The following is a 10,139-nucleotide window of genomic DNA, read 5'->3' on the forward strand; positions in this document are numbered from 1 at the left end:
AAATGCATATATCCTTTGACCAGCAATCCCACTTCTAGTTCATACTACAGATTACTTCCACATAGAGAGATATCATAGGCAAAAGGATGTTCACTACAACACCGCTTGCAGAGTGAAAAACTGGTAACAATGCGAATGTCCCTTAATAGGAGATCAGCTAAAATGATGGTAGGCTCATGAAACAGAGTATTATACAGCCATTAAAGAAATAAAATTATATAAATATTAATATGGAAAGATCTCTAAATGATTTCAAGTCAATAATGTGCTGCAAGTCAATAATGTGCCTGGGTGGCTCAGTGGGTTAAGCCTCTGTCTTCAGCTCAGGTCATGATCTCAGGGTCCCCGCATGGGGCTCTCTGCTCAGCTCCCACTCCCCCAACCCCGGCCTCTCTGCCTACTTGTGATCTCTGTCAAATAAATAAATAAAACCTTTAAAAAAAAATCTTAAAAAAAATAATGTGCTGCTTATGGCACCATTAATTTTAAAATTTACATATAAATAGAAACATACTTATTCATGAGCATATATCCTTCTCATTCTATTTCCTTTTATACATTTCAATTTCATTCTATTGACATTCATAACCCCGAGATGGAGACCTGATGAAAATCAAGAGTCAGACGCTTAACCGACCAAGCCACTCAGGGGCCCCTATTTTTTTAAATGACTTTAAAATATTTATTTTAGGGGCGCCTGGGTGGCTCAGTGGGTTAAAGCCTCTGCCTCAGCTAAGGTCATGATCTCAGGGTCCTGGGATAGAGCCCCTGGGGCTCTCTGCTCAGCAGGGAGCCTGCTTCCCCCCTCTCTCTGCCTGCCTCTCTGCCTGCTTGTGATCTCTGTCAAATAAATAAATAAAGTCTTAAAAAAAAAATTACTTATTTTAAATTTGGATATCTGACACATGGTGTAATCCAAATGAAGTAACTATGAAATTGTCCTTCATGCACTGCTTTTAAATTCAAGAATCATAATTTCACCATTCCAAAGACAAAATCTTATTTCAAGCCAAGTGATCCCATAACCATTGTCAGTTCTAAGCAGCAGTCAAATCCTACAGCCCACTTCCAAGCAGAAATGCAGATTATTTACACTATAATGGAGTTAGAGGGGTAAAACGCAGACCTCACCTGACCAGGTCCCCATGAAGCTGTAAATAAAGACTTTCCCTTCCCTCTCCGGCACAGATCTCTGATGCTGGCGTCTCCACAGTGCACAGAACCAGATGCAAGTCGGAGGAGGCGGAGGCAGAAGCGCTGGCGGTGGCAGTGGTCGAGTCGGCGCCATACAGGTACACACAACCTCTCCTGACATCTTCTCTCAGCCAGTCTCTTTCTCGAGAACCAAACCTACTCCGCCTATTCAAACAATTCCTGCTCCCATTGCGTTTCATATTTCTCTAAAAAACATCAAGAGAAAGAAATTATTAGCTGGAAAGTCTGGCTGAGTTCGCCACGTTCGGGCCTCACCCCACCCTTCCACTCTCTATTCACCGACTACACCGGCCGGCCGTGGGGCCTTCCACACCGGCTATGCCCATTCCTAAGCTGGGAAACAATTTCCTCTCCTGCTAGCTGTTCATGGCCTGTCCGTCACTCTGTCTGACCCTTTCTTTTTCTTACGTTTTCATAAAAATGTAAGAATAATATCTGTATACCTACTACCTACCTATTTGCCACAAATTTTAATATCCTGTCAGATTTATTTCAGATCCTTATTCTAAAGAACATACATTCTTACATCTAAGACTTACATGTCTCACACACATATAAGAACACGTATATATATATATACACATACACAGCTGAAGTCACCGGATACCCCACTTCAATCCCATCTCCTTCCCTCTCTCCCCAGAAACACTCTAGTGTACTTCCTATTCGCCATTCCGTGCATTTTTATGTCTGCCCTATTTGTACATATCTATAACCGAATACAATTGTTTTCCATGATTTAGAACTTTAAATCCTAACATACTTTTTTTTTCCTAACATTGTTTCACACTGACATTTTTTTTTTTTAATTTGGTTCAACACTGGTCATGCTAATACACCCAGCTCATTCATTTAAGTAGTATCTCATTATGTGAATATGCTGCAATTTTTCCATTCTCCTGCGGATGGCATTTAGTTTCTAATTTTTTCACTTTTAAAAACAATCCTGCATTAAATATTTTTGTATATGTCTCTACAGTGCAAACTGGAAGCGTCTCTAGGGTCCTGACCCTCTGCCTCATATCACAACTAACACAATGTTGCACAAATATTCTTTCTGTTCTGTTTCCAAAAAATTAGTGCTGCGTTTGATAATTTAGGTATGTGAAATTCACACAGACGGTGGTTACTTCAAAGCAAAAACAAATGCTACAGCAATATGACAAATCTCTAAAGATCAATAGTGACTTACTCTATTTTCATGATGGGCCAGTTCTGTTCCCTTTTTTAAGATTTTATTTATGAAATTATTTGAGAGAGAGGAGGGAGGTGGGAGGGCATGGCAGGGAAGAGGAGAGAGAAGGACAAACAGACTCACCACTGAGTAGGGAGCCCTACACCTGTAGCCCCATCTCACAACCCTGAGATCATGGCCTCAGCTGAAATTAAGAGTCGCATGCTTAACTGACCGAGCCACCCAGGCGCCCCTGTTCCCTGATATAAAGGCATTTCCATTAACACACTGCCATACCTCTTTACCATCATTCTCTGTTACCTGTCACTGTTTCAGTCATACCCAGCTTCTTATAACTCCCCAAACACATCATGAGTCCACAATTCTGTGACTTGTCTGAAATGTCCTTCCCCATCTTGTCCATCTGACTAGATGGCCTTCAAAACTCTACTCACGGGATGCATTGATGGCTCAGTTGGTTAAGCAGCTGCCTTCAGCTCACGTCATGATCCCAGTGTCCTGGGATGGAGTCCCACATCCGGCTCCTTGCTCAGCAGGGAGCCTGCTTCTCCCTCTGCCTCTGCCTGCCTGTGCTCGCTTTCTCACTTTCCCTCTCTCTGACAAATAAATAAATAAAATTTAAAAAAAAAAAAAACAAAAAACAAAAAACAGGAGCGCCTGGGTGGCTCAGTGGGTTAAGCCGCTGCCTTCGGCGCAGGTCATGATCTCGGGGTCCTGGGATCGAGTCCCACATCGGGCTCTCTGCTCAGCAGGGAGCCTGCTTCCTCCTCTCTCTCTGCCTGCCTCTCTGCCTACTTGTAATCTCCGTCTGTCAAATAGATAAATAAAATCTTTAAAAAAAAAACCTCTACTCACATCACCCTCTCTTGTGTTCCATATGGAGCCTTCCATGTATCCCATCCCCATTTTCTCTGGACAGCTAGAATTAGTGACTCTACTCTCTTCATAGGAAAACCTCTTTATCTTGAATGTATGCCTTCTAGTCCTTTGGGGGTTATAGTGGGGTTTGTTTGGTTTTTTTTAAGATTTTATTTATTTATTTGACAGAGATCACAAGTAGGCAGAGAGGCAGAAAGAGAGAGGAAGGGAAGCAGGCTCCCCACTGAGCAGAGAGCCTGATGTGGGGCTCGATCCCAGGACCCCGAGATCATGACCTGGGCCGAGGCAGAGGCTTAACTCACTGAGCCACCCAGGCGTCCCTACAATGGGTTTTAATCATGCATTTGATATTTCTTCCTCTCTTCTACACTGAGAATCTATTATAGTGCCTTAATACCTGAGTGGCATGCAGAACTCACAGAAATCACATCACATCACATCACAGAATGTATTATCAGTCTGTAATGTAGCCCAATTTGCTCTGGCAAGAAGTTGAACAAACTTGAGAAGAAGAACCTCCTTTTTTTACAGAAAGCACTAAAATCTTTTTACCAACCACAAAGTAAATACAAGACTTTTGCTACTATTCCTCATTTGAAGTCAGAAATACCTATAAATAAAGCAAATATTACTGTTGTAGTTACTGAAATTAAGTATTTGAGGGTAATTGTGGCACCTAAATTTAAATTTCTAAGATGATAAGGAAAAGTGAGAAGGCATTTCCACGTGGAAACAAAGAAAATTATGAGTGAGAATGGCTTCATTGTTTAAATTAAGGATAACAGAGGGCGCCTGGATGGCTCAGTCTAAGCATCTGCCTTTGGCTCAGGTCATGATCCCAGAATCCTGGGATTGAGCCCTGCATCAGGCTCCCAGCTCAGTGGGAAGCCTGCTTTTCCATCTCCACTCCCCCTGCTTGTATTCACTCTCTCACTGTCTCCCTCCCTCTGCCAAATAAAATCTTTAAAAAATAATAATAATAACTATTAAATTAATTAATTACGGATAACAGGTAAATCCATCATTTTACAGATATTAAGGATTAGAATATAGCTATTCAAAACCATAAGGATTATCACTGATTCTAACTTTAGATAAGTAGGATAAGCCCCAGCTACAAGTAGGAACTAGGTCTCTCTCTTGACCACAAGAGCATTTTCTCAAAGCTGAACATCTCAGAATTAATAAAGGGATTTCAAATACTTATTTTATAAAGACAAAGAACATCATATTTATATCAGTAATTTCAGCCACTGAATACAATTAATTGCTGATTAATTTTAAATATCCCCTATTTTTTAGTCTTTGGAAAAGATCAACTGGCCCATCTAAAAATTGTATTCTATAAGGTACAGCAATGTTTATACAAAGAAGCTCTGCATTCTGCACTGACTGGAGAGAAATTTTGCTCCCTGCTACTAAGAGAGTGCAAGTAGAAACGATACCACAAAACCACCAAGAAGCTTTTTTTTTTTTTTTTTAAGATTTTATTTGACAGCTATCACAAGTAGGCAGAGAGACAGGCAGATAGAGGGGGAAGCAGAAGCTCCCTGCCGAGCAGAGAGCCTGATGTGGGGCTCGATCCCAGGACCCTAAGATCACGACCCGAGCGGAAGGCAGAGGCCCAACCCACTGAGCCACCCAGGCACCCCTGCCACCAAAAAGCTTCTTAAAAAAAAAAAACTTTTTCGGGGCGCCTGGGTGGCTCAGTTGGTTGGACGACTGCCTTCGGCTCAGGTCATGATCCTGGAGTCCCGGGATCGAGTCCCACATCGGGCTCCCAGCTCCATGGGGAGTCTGCTTCTCCCTCTGACCTTCTCCTTGCTCATGTTCTCTCTCACTGTCTCTCTCTCAAATAAATAAATAAAATCTTTAAAAAAAAAAAAAAAAAAAAAACTTTTTCAAGTCAAATAATAGCCCAATGATCTTCTCAATCCTAGAAAAGTCAAGAAAATCCCAGGAAGTTATATTGGTTCATCCATGATTTTTCTTCTGGGAGGATTTTTAAAAGTCATTTTTAGGGGCTCCTGGGCAGCTCAATCAGTTAAGCAGCTGCCTTCGGCTCAGGTGGGATCCAGCCCCACATCAGGCTTGCTTCTCTCTCTCCCTCTGCCATCCTCCTTGCTTGTTCTCTCTCTCTCTCTCACATAAATAAAATTTTGGGAACAAAAAATTCTTAAACTCAGTTTTAAATGTATTTCAGAGGGGCTCGGTTGGTTAAGCATCTGACTTCGGCTGGGGTCATAGTCTCGGGGTCCTGGAATTGAGCTCTATGTCTGGCTCCCTAACTACCAGGGAGTCTGCTTGTCACTCTCCCTCTACCCCTCCCCTGCTCATACTCTCTCTCTCAAATAAATAAAGTCTTAAAAAAGAAGTGTTTATGTATTTCCCTTAAGACTATAAATCCCTGGCAGCTCTTTCTGCCCATGGGTTCTGTCCCTCTGCTTTAATAAAAACACTTTTTGCACTGGGGGGTAAAAAAATACTATACATTTCTCATTGAAAGACATGTGTTGTTGGTCAAAGAATTTATCTCCTATTTATATGATATATTCCAGACCCCATGCAGATAAACTGCTGAGTTAGACCTTTAGTAGGTATCATTCCCTTAAACCTGTTCAATGGGCATTTAAAAGGCTCAGACACCAAGCAAGCATAGCCTTCCAGCCACAATCTAGATGGACTGTTCTGCTATTATTAGCTATTGCTGAATTACTTGGTGCTTCCTTCTCCATTGCGAAAAGCATCAGATAACTGCTGGAAAGGCCAGTCTATCAGGGTCCGCTGATAGACTCTCAGCTTTTAGAATCACTTTTCCACTAAAACTGCTAGATTAAGAACATTCTGTTGCTTCCCTTACTTTTACGTAAATCTGTTGACAAACTTTTCTAAAAGGGAACAGATCTACAATCAACTCTCACATCAAACAACTGTAAAATAGCACATTTCCGATTTAAATAGGGGACCCTGGGTGGCTCAGTTGGTTTAAGCGACTGACCTGATTTCAGCTCAGGTCATGATCTTCAAGATCCAGAGTCTCCCAGAGCTTGAGATTCTCTTTCTCCCTTTGCCCCTCCCCCATACTCTCCCGCTTCCAAAAAAAAAAAAAAAAAAGTAATTAAATTAAAAAATTTAATTATATTCAGAAAGTGCAAGTCTTTAAAGTAAGCCATGAATTAAGTACTCACTTCAGTTTTAAGTTTTTAACTCTCTAAAAATGAAAATAACATATGAGGGCTGTGATCAATTCAAGGTGATAAACTATTAAACGCCCACATACAATTAACTCTAAGATATGTATGGGAAAAACAGAGTCTGGTCAAGTAACTCTCCCTACTCCCTGAGTTCTATGAGAATGTGAAATACTGTAACGTAGGAGATTTGCTCCAGCATTCAAAACTTTAAAACAATATGGGCTCATCTTTAGGAATATATATATTAAGAATATTTTGCAAAAGGGTGGGATGAGATAAGAAGAATATTTCCTTTCATTTTTAATGAAAATTTAAGGAAATATTTTGGTGGGGCGCCTGGGTGGCTCAGTGGGTTAAAGCCTCTGCCTTCGGCTCAGGTCATGATCTCAGGGTCCTGGGATCGAGTCCCGCATCAGGCTCTCTGCTCGCAGGAGCCTGCTTCCCCCCCCACTCCCTGCCTGCCTCTCTGCCCACTTCTGGTCTCTATCTGTCAAATAAATAAATAAAATCTTAAAAAAAAAAATCATTTTGGTATTCACTGATTTTTTTTAAAAAACCATATAAACACATTACTAAACACATTATATATATATATATATATATACACACACACATTACTTGGATAAAAGTAGTACTCCCAATAATCTTAAGAGTATCACAAATATCATATTCCAACAACAGTAAAGGGGTACATTCTAATTAGCAATTTGCTAAATAAATCTGGGAGCAGATTTTGAATCAAACTCTTCAATACCACATACTGATGGACTGAGATCTAATCTGGCTAAATTATACTGGTTTCATTATATTAGCCTTTTTATGAAGATCTGTATTGACAATAATAATGCTCATGACTTCGTAGTAAAAAAGCATCGCAAAATAGAATAAGCCTTTTTCAAGGGGTCTTCAAAGAACAAGTAGGAGATTATGACTTTTACCTAGATCTTCTTTTCCAGTTTCACTTAGCACAAAACTCAACAACTCAGCTATTTAACGTAACTTCTGTGTGTAGAACACACAGGACCTATTCTCCAAAGCCAGTCTCATTTACATGCAAGGATTACTTAAGTGTTGACCATGTGCAATAAAGCAAGAGACACAAGGGCACTTGTGGGCCTCCCATACCACCAACTCAGTACCATACTCAAGACCAATTTTTTGTATCTTTCTAACCATCCCCAGATTGGAGTCCCAGGGAACCAGTGGTAAATCTGACCACTTAATAAGTCTAGGAAGACAGGACCCTCGAATCAAGAGCCTCCTATCTCAGTTCCTTCCATCTCACAATTCACTCCCTCCCCCACAAAAAGTTGTTGTAAAAAATGCCAAGGTTGTTTATCTTCTAGGCCAGAGGGCATTACCTATCTCTTAGACCTGCCATTTCCCGATAAGCCAGAGCAGCACAGCATTTTTTTAAAAGCTCATTCACAATTTACATTTGATGGCCTTACAGTTTTAAATAAATATCTAAAAGCCTTAAAGTAATAAGACTTAAAACTTATGGCTAAATAAGTTAAAATAAATATGTACAAGCTTTATGCAGAAGTAAAGGTAAACTATGAAAAGTTATTGCTTTAAGTCACTGCATTAAGACTGGGAGGTAACAGCAGAAAAAAAAGTGTTTTATATTTCACGGAGTTCTATTTTATGTTGTTTCATGGATGGATTCAAGAGATCCTTCACATCTATTTTTTTTTTTCAGTGTTTCCCTCTTAGCAAGCCCTCTTAGCAGTGTCTTGCAAATAATCTTAATATACAGCGCTCACCCTTAATTCCAATGAACAGCTATTACTTAATGTATTTTTTAACATCATGTATTTTCACTGTTCCAAAGTAGTTTTGAAAGACATCAAAACCTCTTAATCTTCTTTCCTCTCTTCCGTCTCGCTGGCAAGTTTTAAATCCCGCTGATTTCCTCTTCTAAAACTCTAGAAGAAATTCTATTCCATCTCCAGAAGGACATCCCGTTTATATACTTGACCTACAGAAAAATTCCTCTGCAACTATTTCACAGGCCGATAGAAAACTCCATCCAGTTAGTCTCCCAGAACCTCTCCTTTAAACCATCTTCACTGTCCCCTGCCGACCCTACATTCCTTGTGCATTTAAACTTCTTGTCATTCCCTTCAAGGCTCCACTCCCCGCCTTGCCAGCATCTGCTTTCATTTTCCTCCTACTCCCCCCCCCCAATTCCTGCCCCAAAACCCCGCTAGCTGCCTGTTGCATAACCGCTCCCCCATTACCGTCTCCCTGGATTGTTAGCCCGGCTCCCGCAAACGGGAATGCCCTTTTTGCCAAACCCCTCCTCCCTGCTGCAACACGCCCAGAGATTCCCCGAGATTAAGCTCCTCCGGGGATTCTCTGTCCGGGCGGGCAGGTGGAGTTTACAGGCCGGCGCCTCGGAGCTGGGGGCCGGGTCCTAACTTCGCTGGGGAGCCCCGAGGGCAGAGTCGGCCCGCTCCACCCGGCGCAGCCCAGAGCACACGGCAGCACCCGGCCAATCACCGCCGCCATCCTCCCGCTGGGGTGATGTCTTCAGGTGTCCGGGGAGAAAGCCCTGCGTACTTCCAGCCACGCTCTCGGGCCACGGGCGACCGGCCGCCGGCCCCCCAGCGAGGCCGAGGACAGCCGAGGCGGGCCCCCGGGTCCCGGAGGAGCCGGGTGGGCGGCGGCGGCCGGGCGGACGCCGGACCGAAGGCGTGGGCCTGCGAGGCGGGTGGCGCGCGGCCAGGGATGGGCAGCGGAGGGGAGACGGAGGCGGCCGAGGCCTCGGTGGGGGCCAGGCGCGAAGGCCTCGGCGGGGGCTGCGGCGCCCCCAGCCGGACTGCGGGACAGCCGGGCGGCGAAGCGGACAGACGGACGCGTCGCGGGGGTCGCCGGCTGCCTCAGCCACCGCGCGGGGCAGGGGCGGCCTCTCCCCGCCCTTGCTCTCTCCCCAGCCCGCTCGCCTCACCTTCAGGACCCGGATTCCGCCCGGCCGGCGGCTCGCGGGCGCTTCGGGCGGCTCCGGGGGCTCGAGCGGGCCCGCGGGCCCCGGCTCCACCTCCCCCATCGGTGGCGGAGGCTGCACAGGGACGCCGGGCCGGCGCGACGGCGCGCGAAGCCTCGGCGGCGCGCGCGAGCAGCCCGCGGCCCCGCCCCTCGCGGCCGCCCGCCCCGCCCCGGGCCCCGCCCCTCCCCTCCCGCAGCCCAGCGGGACCTGCGTAGCTGCGGGCCCGGCGCCGCCCAGGCTGTGCGAGCCGCATCCTGGCTGGGCGGCTGGATCGACCCCGCGGGCGGAGCCGGCCGCCTCCGAAAGCCTGGGCCTGCGCCTCCCGCCCCGCCGCCCTCGGTTTGAAGCACTGAGGCACGGGGATGGTTATTTACTGCTATCCCCGCCTCCGAAGTACCCGCTGGACTAGGGACAGGTCGGGGTCTGCACCTGTTAGTAGTGACAGGGCGCTGCCCTCCGCTAAGGGTGGCTCTTGTAACTTACCTCACTGGCCTGTCACCTTCACATGCAAAGCCACTGAATGGGTTGTTGAGAATATTCACCTTAGCAAGGCCTTTTCTCTTCCTTATTAGAGATGTTCACAATGTTCTTTAGCAAATTCGACCCAACCTCGTGTACAAAATGTCAACTCACCTCCCAGCCACATTTTAATTCCCTTTTCTCC

General features: G+C 44.8%; 1 protein-coding gene across 2 annotated transcripts in view; it reads right to left on the bottom strand.

The window, feature by feature from the left end:
* PHLPP2 (PH domain and leucine rich repeat protein phosphatase 2) overlaps positions 1-9,575 on the bottom strand; it is a 74,004-nt gene extending 64,429 nt beyond the window's left edge. For both annotated transcript variants that reach the window (XM_059152031.1, XM_059152030.1), the window contains exons 1-2: positions 9,437-9,575; positions 1,132-1,400 (exon numbers count right to left, since the gene is read on the bottom strand). In XM_059152031.1, coding sequence (XP_059008014.1) covers positions 1,132-1,400; positions 9,437-9,535 — 368 coding nt within the window. In that variant the 5' untranslated portion in view covers positions 9,536-9,575. The remainder of the gene's footprint in view (positions 1-1,131; positions 1,401-9,436) is intronic.
* Positions 9,576-10,139: the final 564 nt, after the last annotated feature.

Source organism: Mustela lutreola, chromosome 16 (genome assembly GCF_030435805.1).
Source record: "Mustela lutreola isolate mMusLut2 chromosome 16, mMusLut2.pri, whole genome shotgun sequence".
Taxonomy (NCBI): domain Eukaryota; kingdom Metazoa; phylum Chordata; class Mammalia; order Carnivora; family Mustelidae; genus Mustela; species Mustela lutreola.